At 36.7% G+C, this 20,871-nt stretch overlaps 1 protein-coding gene across 2 annotated transcripts in view; it reads right to left on the bottom strand.

The window, feature by feature from the left end:
- Positions 1–20,871, bottom strand: part of METTL4 (methyltransferase 4, N6-adenosine) — a 51,387-nt gene that overhangs the window by 13,648 nt on the left and 16,868 nt on the right. For both annotated transcript variants that reach the window (XM_019418353.2, XM_019418354.2), the window contains exons 4-5: positions 14,967–15,336; positions 12,458–12,527 (exon numbers count right to left, since the gene is read on the bottom strand). In XM_019418353.2, the coding sequence (XP_019273898.2) occupies positions 12,458–12,527; positions 14,967–15,336 (440 nt within the window). The remainder of the gene's footprint in view (positions 1–12,457; positions 12,528–14,966; positions 15,337–20,871) is intronic.

Raw genomic sequence — 20,871 nt, 5'->3', positions numbered from 1 at the left:
AAATACATACGTATATTAGTATTTAATGTATATTTGATACTATCATATTTGACAATATTAAACTTTATTGGGAGTAATACTGGTATTATAGTTATGTAGGAGAATATACTTGTTTTTAGGAGACACATGCAAAAGAATTTGTGGGTGAAAGCATGATGTCTACAACATCAGATAAAAAAGCAGACAGATGGAGAGAGAGAAAATACACACAAATGTGGTACAATATTAATAACTGATGTATCTAGAAGAAAGGTAATTTGACATTCATGTACTATTCTTTCAAATTTTCTCAAAATTTGGAATTTTAAAAATTTAAGAATTTAAAATTTAAAAATTTTTAAATTTAAAAAAATTTAAAACTTTAAAAAGTTAAGAGAAAGAAGCAATACAATAAACATTACAAAAAGATCATAAAGACACACCTATAAGCTAAATGGGAGAAAAAAAACAAAAAATGTCAAAATAATGCTGTGTAAAACTATTACAAAATATTATAAAAGGAATAAGTCTATTTTTCTGATTTATAAAAGCTGCCCCCAAAAATGCAGGACTTGTTTACTTTTTTAAAGTTTTACTTTTTTAAAACTTCTAAAAAGGGTAAGAATAACCTAAAAAACTATCAATTTTCATTAAAGTAAAAAGCAAATGAAATTTAAACTGAATATTTTTTTTTAAATGTTAACATTTATTTATTTTTGAATGAGACAGAGACAGAGTGCAAGCTGAGGAGGGGCAGAGAGAGAGGGAGACACAGAAACTGAAGCAGGCTCCAGATGTGGGACTAGAATCACAGACTGCGAGATCATGACCTGAGCCGAAGTCAGTCGCTTAACCAACTGTGCGACCCAGATGTCCCTAAACTGAATATTTTAAAAAGTAATTCTTAGAGCATCTGACTTCAGCTCAGGTCATGATCTCAGTTTGTAGGGTCAGCCCCGTGTCGGGCTCTGTGCTGATAGCTCAGAGCCTGGAGCCTACTTTGGATTCTGTGTCTCCCTCTCTCTCTGCCCCTCCCCTGCTCGCACTCTGTCCCTCTCTGTCTCTCAAAAATGAATAAACATTAAAAAAAAATTTTTTTTAAGTAATTCTTAGAGAAAACTGGAATACATTACCAAAGAATATTATAAAATTGGACTCTTTGATTCTTTTCAATTTAACACTTAACTCTAATAATGAGAAGCAATTGGGAACAGTCTTTTCAACAAATGATGCTGGGACAACTGGATATCCAAATGCAAAAGAATAAAATTGTGATTTTATCTGATTTCATATATAAAATTAAACTCAAAATGGGTCAAAGCCCTAAATATGAGAGCTGAAACTCTTAGAAAACAGGTGTACATCATTGTGACTGTGATTAAGGCAATGGTTTCTTTTTTTTTTTTTTTTTTTTTTGAGAGAGAGAGCAGGCACAAGTGAGCGAGGGGCAGAGAAAGAAATAGAGAAGTGGGGCTCACCCAGAGCTCATGTTTTACCCAAAGCAGGGCTCGTGCTCTCACCAAGCAGGGCACAAGCTCACCTGAAGCAGGGCTCGATGTGGGACTCAAACTCATGAACTACGAGTCAAATGCTTAACGACTGAGCCACCCAGGTGCCCTAAAGGCAATGGTTTCTTAAACACAATACCAAATGCACAAGCAACAAAGGTTAAGTTTGACTTCCACAAAATGTAAAACTTTGTGCTTTGAAAACAGTAGAAATTAAGTGAAAAGGCAACATGGCAAATAGGAGAAAATACTTACCAATCATACAAGGTAAGGGCCTAGAATCCAGAATATATAAAGAACTCTTAGAAATCAACAAAAGACAAATAACTTTAAAATGTGCAAAGGATCTGAACAGTCAATTCTCCAAAGAATATATACAGATGATCAATAAGGACATGAAAAGATGCTCAATATCATTAGTCATTAGAGAAATGCAAATCAAAACCACAAGACATCATTGTATGCCCATCAGGATGGCTATAATTTAAAACAAACATCAACAATAAAAACAGAAAGTAAGGGTCACTAAGAATGTAGAGAAACTGGAACCCTCATACATTGCTGGTAGGAATGGAAAATGGAAAATGACACAATACAATGTGAAAAATAGTTCAGGGGCGCCTGGGTGGCTCAGTCGGTTGAGTGTCTGACTTCGGCTCAGGTGATGATCTCACAGCTCATGAGTTCGAGCCCTGCGTTGGGCCCTGTGCTGACAACTCAGAGCTGGAGGCTGCTTCTGATTCTGTGTCTCCCTCTCTCTCTGCCCCTAACCCACTCACATTCTGTCTCTGTCTCTCTCAAAAATAAATAAACATTAAAAAAAAGAAAAGAAAAGAAAAATAGTTCAGTGGTTCCTCACGAGCTAAAGGTAGAATCGCCATATGATGCAGCAACTCGATTCCTAGGTAAATACCCAAGATAATTGAAAACATGTTGCCTGGAATTAGTCAACTACAATGCCTGAAGGAACAGGCCCTAAGACTGCCTCTCTTCCACAACTAACTAGTTTGGGCAGTTTCTAAAACCACTCTGAAGTTCAATAATTTGTCAAAATGACTCATAGAACTTACTGAAAGCTATTATAATCATGATTACAATTTGTTATAGAAAACGATTTACTACAGTTTATCATGTAAAAGTTATTATGCTTTATTACAGATTAAAATCAGGCAAAGGAAGAAATTCAGAGCAGAGCGGGGTTGCGGGGGTGGGGGGGGGTGCTTCCAAACACAAAGCCTCCAATGGTCCTTTCCCGTGAAGTCAGAATGCATTACCCTCCTGGCATCAGTGTGTGATAATGCACACAGAGTATTAATAACCAGGGAAGTTTACCCCAGCTTCAGTGTCCAGAGTTTTAACTGGAGATGCATTACATACGCATGACAGAGTGACTAATTGCCCAGGTGGTTGAACTCAGTCTCCAGGTCAACTAATACCATTGGGACTCAAAGCTCCTACCTTAAATGACACCAGACTGTCTCTAGTGTAGACAGTCCCTACCCTAAAACTGTTTATGTAACCAGTGTCCCAACTTCCCCACCCCCCAACTCAAGCACACTAAAATAAAAATAATCCTATCAGGTATAATACAGATTACCTCCCAGAAGCTGAAGACAAAGGTCAAACTTCTGTTTGGGCAAGGCCAAATTCTTTAATACACGTGTTCATGGAAAAGCTTATATACAAATGCTTATAGCACCATTACAGCCAAAAGCTGGAAATCATGCAAACATCACCAACTGCTGAACCTATAATATATTAAGGTATATATATATACACATATATATATATATATACCTCAATATACAGGGATATATATGGATGTATAGATATATCCATTCAATGGAATATTGTGCAGCCATTAAAAAGAATGAAATACTGATATATGCTAAAACATGGATGAAACATGAAAACAAATATCAAATGAAGCAAGCCAGACACAAAGGCCACATGTTATATGATTTCATTTACATGTAATGTCCCAAAAGGTAGGTTCATAGAGACAGAAGGAAGATTAATGGCTGCCAGTGTATGGGCAAAGAGGGGAACTGAGAAGAACAAGGATTCTTTTGGGAGTGATGGAAATATTCCAGAATAATATAAGGTAATAGTTGGACAACATTGTAAATGAATTAAACCACTAAACTGTACACTTTAAAGTGGAGAAAATGGTTAATTTTATCTCAGTTTTTAAAAACCTATATTAGCACCCTTCTCTCAAAGAGCACACAATCTAATGTTTATAATATAATAACAAAAGAAAAAAGAGATCACTCACCCTTGTAACTAAAATACAGAACAGACTGAAAGCATTAAAATTTGCTAAGAGGGTCCAACATGGCAACATAAGACTCTGAACTCACCTCCTCCCACATGCTAAATCTAGGCCTATATAGAGACAATTCCTCTGGAAGAAGACAGGGCTGATTACACAGCTTCTACACAACAAATGGTAAAGGGACCAACAGGAAAAAGTAGGAGAAATATGGATAAAACAGGAACCCCACTCCTGACTAGGTGACTAGAGGAGAGAAGGGTATTGATGAGAGGCCAGCACACTGACTCACCTGCTCCCAGGCATAGCAGTTTAAAAGGCAAATAGACTGTAAATGAAGGAAATACATTTACTCATACTAGAGCATTGAATAAATAGGTAATAAAACCACTGGAACTCTCACTGGGGTTAAGAGGCATTTTTACATTCTACATCCACCTTCATACCATAAACAAGACCAGGGTCCAGGTACTCTACCAACTTGCTAGGGCCACCCCAGCACACTCTAGACCTCTGGCCCACACCAGCTCCAGCTATCCCTCAAAGACAGCCCCCACACAGTACACAGGTCCCTAGCCATGTCAGCCCTAGCTCCAGCCATCCTGCCAAGTCAGCCCTGACATAACACCCTCCAGAACCCAATGGGCCTATGCCAAATCCAGCCATTCCACAAAGGCAGCCCAGCATAGCACATCCACATAGGACATACCCAGCCTACACCCACTCCAGCTCCACCATTTCCACAGAGGTAGCCACAGCACATGTCCCAGGACCTCCAAGCCATGCCCACTCCAGCTCTAGCCAGCCTGCCAAAGTCATCGGGCACACTGCCTACACAGCAGGCAGTCCTACACAAGGCCACTCCTTCAATACCAAGAAAGTTAGCTCTTTTAGCTAATTCATACAAACACACACAGAAAGTCAAACAAAATGAGACAGAGAAATACATTCCAAACACCAGAAAAAAGGAAAACCTAAAGAAAAGAAGACAAGTAATTTACCTGATAAAGAGTTCAAAGTAATGGTCATAAAGATGCTCACCAAATACAGGAGAAAAATGGAAGAACACAGTGAGAACTTCAACAAAGAGAAAGAAAATATTAAAAAAGAACCAATCAGAGCTGAGGAATAACTGAAATGAAAAATACACTAAAAAGAACCAAAAGCAAATTACATAAGAGAGAAGGATGAATCAGCAATCTGGAAGAGAGAACAGTTGAAATTATACAATGAGAAAGGCAAAGAAGATTTTTTTAAGGAGGATAGTTTTAAGGGCCCTCTGGAACAACAAGCATACAACATTCTCATTATATGGGTCCCAGAAGGAAAAGAGAGAGGAAAACTGCCAGAAAATTTGAAGAAATAATGCCTGAAAACTTCCCTAACTTGGGAAAGGAAATACATACCAAATGCAGAAAACATAAAGAGCCCCTAATAAAATGGGCCCAAAGAGCTCCAACAAGACATATTATAAATAATAAAATAGCAAAAGTTAATGAGAGAATGTTGAAAGCAGCAATAAAAAAACCAATAGTAATAAATGAGGAAAACTACGTAAGATGATCAGCTCATTTTATTTTTACTTTAGAGAGAGAAAGAAAGAGAGAGCACACACACAAGCTGGGGAGAGGGACTGAGAGAAAGAGAGAATCTCGAGCAGGCTCCATGCTCTGTACAGAGCCTGATGCAGGGATAGATCCCATGGCCCTGGGATCACGACCTGAGCAAAAATCAAGAATCAGACACTACACTAAACCAAATGAACCACCCAGGCACCCTGATCATCTCATTTTTCAGCAAAAACTTTGCAAGCCAGAGGGAGTACCAGGATATATTTAAAGTGCTGAAAAGGTAAAACTTACAACCAAAAATACCCAGCAAGGCTGTCATTCAGAATTGAAAGAGAGATAAAGGGTTTCCCAGACAAGCAAAAACTAAAGGAATTCATCCTAAACCAGCCTTACAAGAAATGTTAAAAGATCTTCTTCAAGCAGAAAATAAAGTACCATGACTAAAAATAGGGAAATATATGAAAGAAAAAAATCTCACTCATAAAGGCAAAAACTATAGTAAAGGCAGCAGTAGATGAACCAATTAAAAAGCTAGTTTTAGGATAAAGACAAAAAAAGTAAACTTGGGCACCTGGGTGGCTCAGTCGATTAAGCATCCGATTAAGCATCCGATTTTGGCTCAGGTCATGATCTCACAGTTCGTGAGTTTGAGCCCTGCATAGGGCTCTCTGCTATCAGTGCAAACCCTGCTTCAGATCCTCTTTCTCCCTCTCTCTCTGCCCCTCCTCAACTTGCACATGCACATGTATGCACACATACTCTCCTTCTCTCAAAAATAAACATTTTTGGGGGCGCCTGGGTGGCTCGGTCGGTTGAGCGGCCGACTTCGGCTCAGGTCATGATCTCACGGTCCGTGGGTTCGAGCCCCACGTCGGGCTCTGTGCTGACAGCTCGGAGCCTGGAGCCTGTTTCGGATTCTGTGTCTCCCTCTCTCTGACCCTCCCCCATTCATGCTCTGTCTCTCTCTGTCTCAAAAATAAATAAACGTTAAAAAAAATTTTTTTTAAATAAAAATAAACATTTTTTAAAAACTTAAACTCAACTATAGCTACAATAAGTAGTTAAGGGATACAAAATTTAAAAAGATGTAAAATATGATGTCAAAAACAGAAACAACAGATATACAAAACATAAAGACAAAAGAACCCAAACATAACTCTAAAGAAAACCATAAAATCACAAGGGAAGAGACCAAAGGAAGGACAAAGAAACACAGAAGAACTAAAAAAACAACCAAAAAACAATTAAGATGTCAGTAAATACATACCAATCAATAATTACTTTAAATAAAATGGACTAAAATGTTCCAGTCAAAAGACATAGGGAAGCTTAATGGCTAAAAAAATAAGATCCATCTATATGCTGTCTGGAAGAAACTCACTTCACATCTAAAGTCACATATAGACTAAAAACATAAAGTGATGGAAAAAGGTACTCTATGCAAATAAAACCAAAATGAAGGCTGAAGTACCAATACTCATATCAGACAAAATAAACTTTACAACAAAAGATAAAGAAGAGCATTACATAATGACAAAGGAGCCAATCCAAGAAGATGATACAACAGTTACAAATATTTATAAGCCCAACACAGTAGCATCTAAATATTTAAAGCAAGTATTAAAAGACCTAAAGGAAGAAATTGACGTTAATACAATAATAATAGGGGACTTCAATACCCCACTTACATCAATGGATACATCATCCAGATAGAAAATCAATAAGGAAATATTGCCCTTAAACAACACACTACACCAGATGGATGTAATAAATATATACAGCACAATTCACCCCAAAACTGCAGAATGCACATTTTTTTTTAATGGCACATGGAACATTCTTTAGAACAGATCATGTGGTAGGCCACAAAACAAGTCTCAATAAGTTTAAAAAGACATGGAGCATCTTTTCCAACCACAATAGTATGAAACTAGAAATCATTTATAAGACAAAAACTAAAAAAAAACCATAAACATGTGGAGACTGTTACTGAACAACTGTTCAGTAAAACAGTAAAAACTGTTACTGAACAACCAATGAGTAAACAAACAAATCAAAGAGGAAATCAAAAAATACTTTGAGACAAATGAAAATAGAAACACACAGGGTGCCTGGGTGGCTTAGTTAAGTGTCCAACTCTTGATTTCAGCTCAGGTCATGATCTCAGGGTCATGGAATTGGGCCCATCTGCTTAAGATTCTCTTTCTCTCCCTCTGCCCCCTCCCCCAATTGCACTCTCTCTCCAAAATTAAAAAAAGAAATAGAAAAGAAAAGAAAGGAGAGGAGAGGAGAGGAGAGGAGAGGAGAGGAGAGGAGAGGAGAGAGGAGAGGAAAAGAAAATGGAAACACTTTTCCATCTTTTTGCAACTTTCCAAAATTGCAGCAAAAGCAGTCCTAAGAGAGACGTTCATAGTGATACAAACCTACCTAAGGAAACAAGAAAAATCCCTGAGGTTTAGCTGTAGGGTACTTGGGTGTTTGGGAAGGAAGAATTTTTAAGTTTACAAGTCTAATAATTAGGAAACCAAATTACTATACTTATTGATAACTGAGAATTCTGTAATTTGGAGTAAACATGTACTAAAATGAAAAGGGGCTTTCAGTTGAGGCTAGGGAGAATAAACTGTTTTCCCAAAAGGACACTGTGACAGCTGTGTGTCAGACCTCTTGAAGCTGGCATGTGGAGGCATAAATGAGGTTTCTTGCTTTCCAGAAAGGAAGGGAAGTTGTGGATAGTCTGTATGGTTGGCCTGCTGGGTAGTGACACTCAGGCTGGTCCCAGGCCACGAGCAACAGCTGACATGAGATGTAGAAAGAAGGAGCAATAAAGCAGCTTGTAGCAGAAAAAAGAAAAAGAAGAAAGAAGAAAAATCCCAAATAAACAATATAACCTAAACTAGAAAAATAAGAACAAAGCCTAAAGTTAGTAGAAAAAAGGAAATAACAAAGTTTAGACTGGAAATTAAAAAAAAAAAAAAAAAAGATTATAGTGGCATAACTGAAATAGAAACTAAAGAAGAAGAAGAAGAACAAGAAGAAGAAGAAGAACAAGAACAAGAACAAGAAGAAGGGGAGCAGGAGGAGGAGGAGGAAGAAATCAATGAAACTAAAATCTGGTTCTTTAAAAAGTTAAAATTGAAAAACCCTAGTCAGACTCATCAAGAAAAAAGAAAGGGCTCACATGAATAAAATCAAAAATGAAAGAGAAGTTACAACTGAAACCACAGAAATACGTAGGAGACTATGTATCACAGAAGAGTACTAAAAAAAATTATGTGCCAACAAAATGGAAAACATTGAAGAAATGCATAAGTTCCTGGAAACACACAACCTTACAAGACTGAATCACAGAGAAATAGAACATCCGAATATACCAATTACAAGTAATGAAATTGGATCAGTAATTTAAAAATTCCCAGAAAACAAAAGTCCAAGACCACATTGCTTCATATATGATATCTACTAAACATTTAAAGAGGAGTTAGTAACTATTCTTCTCAAATTATTCCAAAAAATTGAAGAGGAAGAAATTCTTCTAAACTCATTTTACAAGGCCAGCAGAACACCAATACCAGAATCAGACAAAGATACCACTAAAAAAGAAAATTACAGGCCAATATCCCCAATAAACACAGATGCAAAAATCCTCTTCAAAATATTAGTAAATCAAAATCAACATGTTAAAAGGATCATACACAATGACCCAGTGGAATTTACCAATATAATGTACCACATTAACAAAATTAAAGATAAAATATGATCACCTCAATAGATGCAAAAAAAGCATTGACATATACAACATCCATTTATGATAAAAACCCTAAAAAAGTGGATACAGAAAGAACACACCAAGTATAATAAAGGCCATATGTGATAAACCCTCAGGGAAAATCATACTGAGTGGTGAAAAGCTGAAAGCATTTCCTCCAAGATTAGGAGCAAGACAAGGATACCCATTCTCACCACTTATTCAGCATAGTATTGGCAATCCTAGCCACATCAATTAGGTAAGAAAAAAAAAATTAAAGGCATCCAAATTGAAAAAGAATAAGTAGAACTATCACTACTTGCAGATGACATAATAATCATCTAGAGAAAACCATAAGGCTCCACTGAAAAACTATTAAAACTAATAAAATAATTCAGGAAAATCACACAATACCAAATGAACATACAGAAATCTAACCCATTGCATTTATGTACACTAATAATGAGCTATCAGAAAGAGAAGTTAAGAAAACAATCCCATTTACAATTGCACCAAAAAGAATAAAATACCTAGGAAAAAATTTAACCAAAGAAGTGAAAGACCTGTACTCTTGAAAAGTGTAAGACATAGATGGAAAAAACTGAAGACAAGACAAATAAATGGAAATATACACTGTGCTCACGGACTCGAAGAATTAGTATCATGAGAATGTCCATACTACACAAAGCAATCTACAGATTTAACGCAACCCCTATCAAAATACCAATGGCATTTTTAACAACTAGAACAAAGAATCCTAAAATTTGTATGGAACTACAAAAACCCTAAATAGCAAAAGTGGTCTTAAGAACAAAGCAGGAAGATCGTACTGATTTCAAAGTATATTAAATGTACGATAATGGTACAAAGAAACACACGTACATCAACAAAACAGAATAGAGAGCCCAAAAATGAGCCCACACATGTACAATCACCATTTAGCAACTACCTTAAAAATAAGTGATTTGGGCAAGACTCATCAATGGATGCTGTATTACTTTTTTATTGCTACTTTCAAAAATGTCAATTGCCAGGATGCCTGGATAGCTCACTTGGGTTAAGCATCAAACTTCAGCTCAGGTCATGGTCTCACGGTTCATGAGTTCCAGTCTCAAATCAGGCTCTGTGCTGACAGCTCAGAGCCTGGAGCCTGCTTCAGATTCTGTGTCTCCCTCTCTTTCTGTCTCTCCCCTGCTCATGCTCTGTCTCTCTCTCAAAAATAAACATAAAAAATAAAAAAAAATTTTAAATGTCAATTTCCTGAAACACCTGAGAAAAGTTCCTGAGAAAAGACTCAGGAACTTCCAAATTAAAGGATACTAAAGAGACACGACAACTGAATATAAGGCATGATCCAGGATTTTATTTTGCCAAAAATTTCCGAGATAACTGATAACCTGAATAAGGTCTATATATGAGATACTAGTGCTATATCAGTAACAGTACTATATCAATGTTAATTACCTATTTTGACAATTGCATTATGATTACATGTGAGAATTTCTTTGTTTTTAGGAAATATAGAATGAAATATTTCAGAGTAACTTACTTTTTCTCTTAATTTATTTTCAAATGGCTTAGAAAAAATTATGTATAGATATCTACATACAAACACACACATAGAGGATACAAGAATACTCTGTATGATTCTTGCAACTTTAAGAGAAAAATATCCCAGCTCATAAACAAAAAACGACAAGAAAACTGGAGATAATTGTGGAGATAAAGAAATTTCACATGAAGTTTAAGTCAAGGTAATAGGAAGTGTTCAAGTCTAGACCTGAACATTCAGAGGAAATATAACTGAAGATATTCACTAGTATAAGAGAGGAAAACTTAAAGTTTAAAAAAAAAACTATTAAAAGGAAATGTCCTCGAGGCACCTGGGTGGCTCAGTCCATTAAGCAGACTCTTCAGTTTGGCTCAGGTGGTGCCTTACAGTTTGTGAGATGGAGCCCTGCACTGGGCTCTGTGCTGACAGCATGGAGCCTGCTCGGGATTCTCTCTCCTTGTCTCTCTCTCTCTCTCTCTGCTCCTCCCCCCCGCTCAAAATAAATAAAAAAAAGAAAAAGAAGAGGCACTTGGCTGGCTCAGTCGGTTACACGTTCAACTTCGGCTCAGGTCATGATCTCGTGGTCTGTGAGTTCAAGCCCTTCATGGGGACCTGTGCTGACCACTCAGAGCTTGGAGCCTGCTTCAGATTCTGTCTCCCTCTCTCTCTGCCGCTCCCCCTCCCTCTCTCAAAAATAAACATTAAAAAAAAAAAAAGGAAATGTCCTCTTAGTAATTAAACTGATTACTCTAAGAGATGACATACAAAAAAGCTGACAAAGTAAAAAAGTTAAAGATAGGGTAGACAAATTCATTCATAGCAGATACTGAGGAAAACTATACAAGCATACCTCAGAGATACTGCAGGTTCAGTTCCAGACCACCACAACAAAGCTAATATCACTTTAAAAAAGTGACTCAAATTAATTTTGGGTTATGCTTATACTACACTCATCAACTAAGTATGCAACAGCAATATTTCTTAAAAAACAACATACATATTTCATTGCTAAAAAATGTAACCATCATCTGAGTTTTCAGTGAGTTAATCACTGATCACAGATCACCATAACAAATATAATGAAGAAGTCTGAGATATGGCAAAATGTGACAGAGAGACACAAAATGAGCAAATACTATTGGAAAAATGATGCCAAAGACTTGCTGAATGCAGGGTTGCCAAAAACCTACAATTTAAAAAAAAAAAAAAAAAAAAAAAGGCAATAACTGCAAAGCACAACAAAGTGAAGCACAATAAAACAAGGTATGCCCATATTTTGGTACATATTTCCAAAGTTAAAAATTTGATATCAAAGAAGGCAAAAATGTTGCCATTTGGTGTTATAGAAATATCCATGAACTAGTTCAGTCAGTAACCTCAGTCATTAATAAGTATATCACTTGTGACACTTTTATTTTACCTATACATAGTTCTAATCCAAGAGAATTACCTATTTAGGGAAATTAAAAATTTAAGTGAAAAGGGGCACTTGGGTGGCTCAGTCGGTTAAGCATCTGACTCTTGATTTTGGCTCAAGCCCTGAGTTGAGCCACCACACTGGGCCTGGAGCCTGCATAAGATTCTCTCTCTCCCTCTCCCTCTGTCCCTCCCAGGCTCACGTGTGCTCTCTAAATAAATACATACAAACATATGTACACAGACACATAAATATTTTTAAAAATAAACAAAATTTAAATGAAAATATTTTAGTAGTTTCAGACAAACTTTATCTCAAAATAATGCTTTTGGCATATGTAACTAGAATTTACAAAGGACAATATCTTTTAGAAACCACATCTAATAGGTTAATTTGTTTATTCTTACCTGTTACTCCTTTTAACTGATTTGTTCTGCCATGGTGGATCTATCACAATTACATCATATGTTTTCCTACCTGAAAACAAACACACAAGGTATTTCAGAAAGTACCTTCCATAGATGATCACTTTAAAAACTAAAGTGGAATGGGGCGCCTGGGTGGCTCAGTCAGTTAAGTGTCTGACTTCAGCTCAGGTCATGATCTCACGTTCCGTGAGTTTGAGCCACCCCGAGTCAGGCTCTGTGCTGACAGTTTGGAGCCTGGAACTTGCTTCAGATCCTGTGTCTCCCTCTCTCTCTGCCCCTCCCCCACTCACACTCTGTGTGTGTCTCTCTCAAAAATAAACATTAAAAAATAAATAAATAAAAATTAAAAGTGCATTTACTACAGATACAAATATAATGGAATGCAACAAAAGGATTTGTAGCATTTATTCAAATAGAATAATTTAACCTAGAAAAATTAAATTTCCCTTATAATTTAGTACAGCTAGAATTTTAACATAATTTCACCTATTGCTATTTATTCAAAGACTACCTGAAAATAACTACAGCTCACTTAGTTAGATACCAATCATCTGTAAATGCCCTATAAATCTTTGTAGCCATGTTAATATGGTCCTTTCAAATGTAGGAGGGGTTAGTTTTTTGGGGTTTTTTGGGTTTTTTGCTTTACTTTTTTTAAACTTTCTTTTGAAATAATTTATCTTAAACCTGATATGCCCACCATAATATAACTTCCCCAATTGTCTACAATTGCCTTTTTCTGGCCCAGGATCCAAACCAGGATCACACATTGCATCTAGTTGCCATGTGTCCTCAATCTCTTCCACTCAGGAAAAGTTCCTGTCTTTTTTTGTCATTTATTACCGACATTTTGAAGGCTACTGGCCAGTTATCTTATAGAATGTCTCCTAATTTGGGTTTGGTACTTCCTCATGATTAAATTTAGTTATTAATTTTTGGCAAGAGTATTACCAAAGTAATCAGGAAATAAGAGATGTCAAAATGTCTCATTATTGGTGATACTAACTTTAATCACTTGGTTAAAGTGCTGTCTACCAAGTTTCTCCAGTTTTCCCTTTGTAATTAATAAATATCATGTAAGGAGATATTTTCAGACCGTGCAAATATCCCATGTCTTATCTTTTCACCTACCACTTTGACATCCAATTACTAAGGTGTTTGCCAGATAGAAACTTTCTAGTTCTATCAGTCTACCCACATTTATTAATTGGAATTTTACTGTAAGGAAGAGCTGTCCTTTTATAAACATAGCTTTTATAAACATAGCTATATTTTGGTAAATCTAGAATTTCATACATAATCAAAACAGTGCAAATTAAAATGAGGAAGTAACAGTTTTCAAACTATTAGAGTGACAAATATCAAAAAGAATGGAAAACAGCATTCAAACATAGCATAATTTCCCATTAATTTATTATCCTGTCATCTACCCTGAAGAATCTGTGACATGAATAACCACTCATATGTAACATGGCTTGATAGCAATTAAAAGAAGCTTTTCCTCAATGAACTATGTCAATTAATACCTTAAAATGTTGCTATTAAATGCCCAAATAACAATAAATAGCAAATTTAAATATTTCTTTCCTACCTCATCTCTTAGATTGTAATAGTAACAATTTATTAAATACATATAAGTCCCTGACATAAGCAATTGATGCAGATTAATTCACTTAATCCTCAAAATGACTTTCAGAAGTAGGTTATTATCATACCCATTTTATAAACTAGGAAACCAAGGCTCTTTTTATTAGCCCAAAGACTAACAGTTAAGCTTCAGAATCTAAATCCAAATTCAGCTGTGGACTTCAATCTTTAAATTGTGTTAACATTATACAGGAAGATATTTCAAGAAATTTTAGATAATAAATGTGAACATTAGCTTAATATGTAACCCTAAAAGGTTAGGGTGTAAATATTCATATCTGAAGTGTTTCTAATTTGCTATAAAGAAAAGTTAAATAAAATTGTTTAGGGGTGCCTAGGTGGCTCAGTTGGTTAAGCACCTGACTTCAGCTCTGGTCATGATCTCATGGTTTGTAGGCTCAAGCCCACGTTGGTCTCTGTGCTGACAGCTCAGAGCCTGGAGCCTGCTTTGGATTCTGTGTCTCCCTCTCTCTGTGACCCTCTCCTACCCACATTCTCTCTCCAAAAAAAATTTTTTAATTTTTTTTTTTAATTTTAAATAAAATTGTTTGGCCAAAACCAAATGTATCCTGAATTCCAAAGTACAGAGCAGCAACTGTGTTTGCTCTCATGGGGACTAACTACTTTTTGATGCTTTGTTCATAATTCTTATTTTTTAATTTTTTTTAATTTTTTAAACCCAAACTCAGCACTTTTAAAATTTTTAAACAAAAATTACACAGAGAAAATGAAGTGTTTACCCTATCCTCATAAAATGTTGACCCTCATTCAGCATTCAGACTAGCTCTTGACTTTTAATGCCACAGAAAAATTGTATTTTTCTAATAGCATAATTACTTACAGTTCAGAAGTGGATGCATGCAAGAAATGTCAGACAAAAGAAAACTGCTTTTTGGTGGCACCAGGTATTTCTGTCCCATTAACGTAATAATTTTTGTAAAGCTAGAGTTGTTTTCAACAATCCGTGAAAATAAATCCTGTTCTGTAACAGACATATCCTCTTCCGTCAATTGTAATGCCTGCAGTTCCATTTCATTCAGAGAAGGCAAATGCTTTGCCATTGCACATAATTCTGACAAATTGCAGGTATCAAGTGGTAAAGTAATGGGCTCACTACACTTGTTCCATTTTTCAGAAAGTGGATGAAGAAAGCCACTCTTGAGACCTTCTTGGATTAACTCCGAAGAGCCATCCAAAATCAGTCCCCTGACCTGTAAGAAAAATTTGTTACAGTATATTAAAGTCATTAACATTAAAACAATTACCTAAATAATGAAATTCCTACTATGTTTTGAGTATTTGAACTTATGGATGAAATCAATATTTTTAAAGCTTACACTAAAATAATTTTAACATACAATGTAAAAATAAAACTATGTGAGTATACCTTTGAAGTACTGTTTCTTAAATGTGGAATGAAACAAACCTCATAAATTCACTTACAGTTAAATAACTAAATAATGCACATAAAAAAACACATTCTTAAAAATGTATTAAAACGAAGGGTGCCTGGGTGGCTCAGTCAAGCATCCAACTCTTGATTTCAGCCCAGGTCATGACCCTCAGGGTCATGGGATTGAGCCCCAGGTTGGGCTCTGGCTGAGCATAGAGCCAATCAAAATTATCTCTATTCCTCTGCCCTTCCCTACTCACCCCCCCCTTCTCTCTCTCTCTCTAAAAAAAAAAAAAAAAAAAAAAAAAGGTATTAAGATGAATTTGAAAAAAAACAAAACAAGAGTGAATTTGATAATATGCATGTTTCCAAAAGAAAGCAGAATTTCTAATCTGTAAAGCAAACTAAGTTTAAATCACATATAATATTGTTTCTTTAGTGATCCACTTTTAAAATAAACATACCTTTTAACTCTAATATAGTACTTAAATTGTAAAGAAAAAAGCAACTGTTGGGGCACCTGGGTGGCTCAGTCGGTTCAGTGTCCGACTTCAGCTCAGGTCATGATCTCGCAGTTTCTGAGTTCAAGGCCCGCACTGAGCTCTGTGCTGACAGCTTGGAGCCTGGAGCCTGCTTTGGATTCTGTGTCTCCTTCTCTCTCTGCCCCTCCCCCCACTCACACTCTGTCTCTCTCTCAAGAAATAAACATTAAAAAAATTTTTTTTAATAAAAAAAAAAAAAGAAACTGTTAAATGAACATAAAAACACAGTTCTGTGAAAATATAACTACAATAATTATAAAATTGAAATCTAAGTTCCACTTCTGGACAAGATGGAGTACCAGAAGTCAGATTTCACTTTTCATCTGAAATTACTTTTTACAAATGTATAAAATGTGTAATTTATTAAAAAGGCTTTCAGACCTTAGATGGATGTCAAGTAATGAAGAACAGTGGTCCCTAAAAAAAAGGAGAAACAAAATGATTTCTCCAGCTTACTACCTTGAGAGTTTCCAGGCAGCAGCACAGAGAAGGAGACCCATTCAGAGTCCATGAGTTGACCTGGGAAGATGGGGCTGGAAAGGTCTGGAAAGGTCAAAGCAGCTAGAATTTGCCAGGCAGGATACCAAAGAGGAGACTACAAAGAGAGTTCTTATAAGCTGCAGAAGGGTCCACTTAAGTCTACCCAAGGCCAGGGAAAGAAATAGATGCAAAATGATCATAGGAAACAATACACAGAGCTCATAGAGAGGTGGGAACAATGCTCCCAACAGCCAGAATGGAAAATCTCCTAATTTACAAAGCAACAGGTAGACTATTCAAAAGGGTATTGCCTCAACGTTGGGGAGAAAAATAGCTCTAAAATAAAGGCTGCTCTGGTTCTAACTAAAAAAGCTTAGAGCAAGCTTCAAAACCTTTGTTTAAGAAAATCACAGGGTGCCAAGATGGCGGAACAGCCTGGAAGTTTTTTTGGGGCCTCTCGTCCCTGAAATGCAGCCAGATCAACACTAAACCATACTGTACACCTAGAAAACTGATGTGAGGGTTAACACAACAATCTGAACAACCTGAACCACAGAACTCGGCAGGTACATAGCATGGAGAGGTGAACTGGGGGAGAGAGAAACAGCGGAGGGTAGGGAGCTGTTTTTGCTTGTGGAGAGAGGATAGAGACAGGGGGAGAGCACAGGAAAGCATCCACCAACCCCCAAAAGCAGCTGGAGAGAAAAGAAAGAGTACGCAAGGGACTGAAAAAAAAAAGTGGGGGAAAGTAGAAAGGAGAGGGTTTAAATTCCACTAAGACTCTATAAACAGAGGGAGCACAGAGTCTGAAACTCCACAGCTTGATACCCAGAGCTGTTGTGATGGGAACAGCGAATCCCCAGGAACAGAGAATGAGATCCAAGGGGTCCTCAGGCCACACAGGGAGAGGTGGTTCCCCTGCTATGAGGACATTTGGTGGAGGATGTGTGGTCACCCCATAGGCAAAGATCCCAGTGGACCTGAGAATGACCACATTGGCTGGTCAAGAACTGCTGTACAATCACATGAACTTTTTCTGGGACGGGCTGGCACCCAGCCACAGTGTTTGGGAATCAGCAGCAGCAGGGTCCCACGAATGTTCCTGGGGGCAGCCGAGCACCTGGCCATTGCTCAGTGAGATGCTCCGCCAGAGGGTCAGAATGGGTCAAAGTCACAGTCCCTCAGAAGTGAGGAGTTGGGAAATACAGCCACACCTGGAAAAAACTCAGGAGGGAGATGCCACCTGGCATCCTAATGTCTTGGTCATGGAATGTAAAAGTGGGGAGTGGATAGAACTGGAGACAAAGGAGGGGTGCTCGATTGCCAGTCAGGGAGAGCACAGAGTTCTGATACTAGAGTCTGGGTAGCTGGGTGACACCATACTCAGCCTTCACACACATGCGCATACACACCTACATGCACCACAACAATCCACCCCAGTAAGCTAAGCAGCGACATCTAATGGAGAATGGAGCCGTTACACTAAACCCCACCCAACTTGGCCAACCTCGTGCTACAGGAACACAAGTCTCTCCACCTGCTTAATTACAGACTATAAAGTGCTTCATAGCTTGACTTCTAGGGGAAACCGATGTAATTTCAATTATCTTCAGCCTGTTCCCTGGTCCATCTATTCAATTTTTTTCTTTTTCTTTTCTTATTCTTGAATACAGAAACAGAAGAAGTTTATTTTTATTTTCCATTTTTACTAAAAATATTTTTTTAATATTTTACAATATTTTTCACTTTTCTATAAATGTTTTACATTCTATTTTACTTCCATTATTTCATTTTATTATATTTTAGTGTATTCACTTTTTCAAATTTTCAAACATTTTATTTTTCTGTTTTTCTTTTCTTATTTTTTTCCTTTTTTTTCTTTTCATATCTTTCCCTTTTTTCTCTACTATACCAAGCTCCTTTCAACAAACGGACCAAAATACACCTAGGATCTAGCATCACTTATTTGATTTTTTTGTGTTAATTTTTTAATTTTATTTTTTTTACCGTATTAATTTCTTTTCTTCCTTCAAAATGATGAAACGAAGGAATTCACCCCAAAAGAAAGAATAGGAAGAAATGACAGCCAGGGACTTAATCAACACAGTACAAGCAAGATGTGTGAACCAGAATTTAGAATCACAATAATAAGAATACTAGCTGGGGTTGAAAATAGATTAGAATCCCTTTCTGCAGAGATAAAAGAAGTAAAAAATAGAATGAAATTAAAAATGCTATAACTGAGCTGCAATCACAGATGGATGCTGTGGCGGCAAGGATGGATGAGGCAAAACAGAGAATCAGCGAGGACAAACGTACAGAGAATAATGAAGCAGGGAAAAAAAGGGAGATTAAGGCAAAAGACCACGATTTAAGAATTAGAGAAATTAGTCACTCATTAAAAAAGGAACAACATCAGAATCAAAAGGGTCACAGAAGAGGAAGAGAGAGAAATAGGGGTAGAAGGGTTATATGAGCAAATCATAGCAGAAAACTTTCCTAACCTGGGGAAAGACACAGACATCAAAATCCAGGAAGCACAGAGGACCCCCATTAGATTCAACAAAAACTGACCATCAACAAGGCATATCATAGTCAAACTGACAAAATACTCACACAAGGAGGAAATCATGAAAGCAGCAAGGGAAAAAAGTCCTAAACCTACATGGGAAGACAGATGAGGTTTGCAGCAGACCTACCAACAGAAATTTGGCAGGCCAGAAAGGAGTGGCAGGATATATTCAATGTGCTAAATCAGAAAAATATGCAGCCAAGAATTCTTTATCCAACAAGGATGTCATTCAAAACAGAAGGAGAGATAAAAAGTTTCCCAGACAAACAAAAATTAAAGGAGTTCGTGACCACTAAACCAGCCCTGCAAGAAATTTTAAGGGGGACTCTCTGAGGGGAGAAAAGACCAAAAAAACAAAACAAAAACAAAACAAAAGCAGCAATGACTAGAAAGGACCAGAGAACACTATCAGAAACTCCAACTCTACAGGCAACATAATGGCAATAAATTCATATCTTTCAGTACTCACTCTAAACGTTCCCATCAAAAGACATAGGGTAATAGAATAAAATCCATCTATATGCTGTTTACAAGAGACCCACTGTAGACCTAAAGACACCTTTAGATCGAAAGTAAGGGGATGGAGAACCATCTATCATGCTAATGGTCAAAAAACGAAAGCCAGAGTAGCCATACTTATATCCGACAATCTAGACATTAAAATAAAGACTGTATCAAGAGATGCAGAAGGGCATTATATCACAATTAAGGGGTCTATCCACCAAGAAGATCTAACAATTGTAAACATTTAAGCTCCAAATGTGGTGGCACCCAAATATATAAATCAATTAATCACAAACATGAAGAAACTCAATGATAATAATACCATAATACTAGGTGACTTCAACACCCCATTCACAGCAATGGACACATAACCTAAACAGAAAATCAACAAGGAAACAATGGCTTTGAATGAAATACTAGACCAGATGGACTTAAAAGATATATTCAGAACATTCATCCTAAAGCAGCAGAATATACGTTCTTCTCCAGTGCACATGGAACATTCTCCAGAATAGATCACATACTGGGACACATATCAGCCATAAGTAAGTACAAAAAGATGGAGATCATACCATGCATATTTTCAGACCACAATTCTATTAAACTCTAAATCAACCACAAGAAAAAATTTGGAAAAGTAACAAACATGTGGAGACTCAAGAACATCCTACTAAAGAATGAATGGGCTAACCAAGAAGTTAAACAGGAAATTAAAAAGTACATGGAAGCTAATGAAAATTATAATACCACAGCCAAAAACCTCTGGAATGCAGCAAAGGTGGTCATAAGAAGGAAGTATACAGCAATCCAGGCCTTCCTAAAGAAGGAAGGTCTCAGATAAACAACCTAACCTTACACCTTAGGGAGCTGGAAAAGAACAGCAAATAAAACCCAAAACCAGCAGAAGACAGGAAATAATAAAGATTAAAGCAGAAATCAATGCTATCAACCCCCCCCCCCAAAAAAAACAGTAGAACAGATCAATGAAACCAGAAGCTGGTTCTGTGAAAGAATTAACAAAATTCATAAACCCCTAGCCAGTTTCATCAAAAAGAAAAGGGATATGGCCCAAAAAAATAAAATCAAGAATGAAAGAGGAGAGATCAAAATCAACACAGAATAAATACAAACAATAACAAGAGAATATTATGAGCACTTATATGCCAATAAAATGGGCAATCTGGAAGAAATAGACAAATTCCTAGAAATATATAAACTATCAAAGCTGAAATAGGAAGAAATAGAAAATTTGAAC

This window comes from Panthera pardus, unplaced genomic scaffold (assembly GCF_024362965.1).
Source record: "Panthera pardus isolate Hobbes unplaced genomic scaffold, ASM2436296v1 HiC_scaffold_15, whole genome shotgun sequence".
NCBI classification, from domain to species: Eukaryota; Metazoa; Chordata; class Mammalia; order Carnivora; family Felidae; genus Panthera; species Panthera pardus.
Note: the sequence above shows the minus strand (reverse complement) of the source record. Positions and strands in the feature narration are given on the sequence as shown.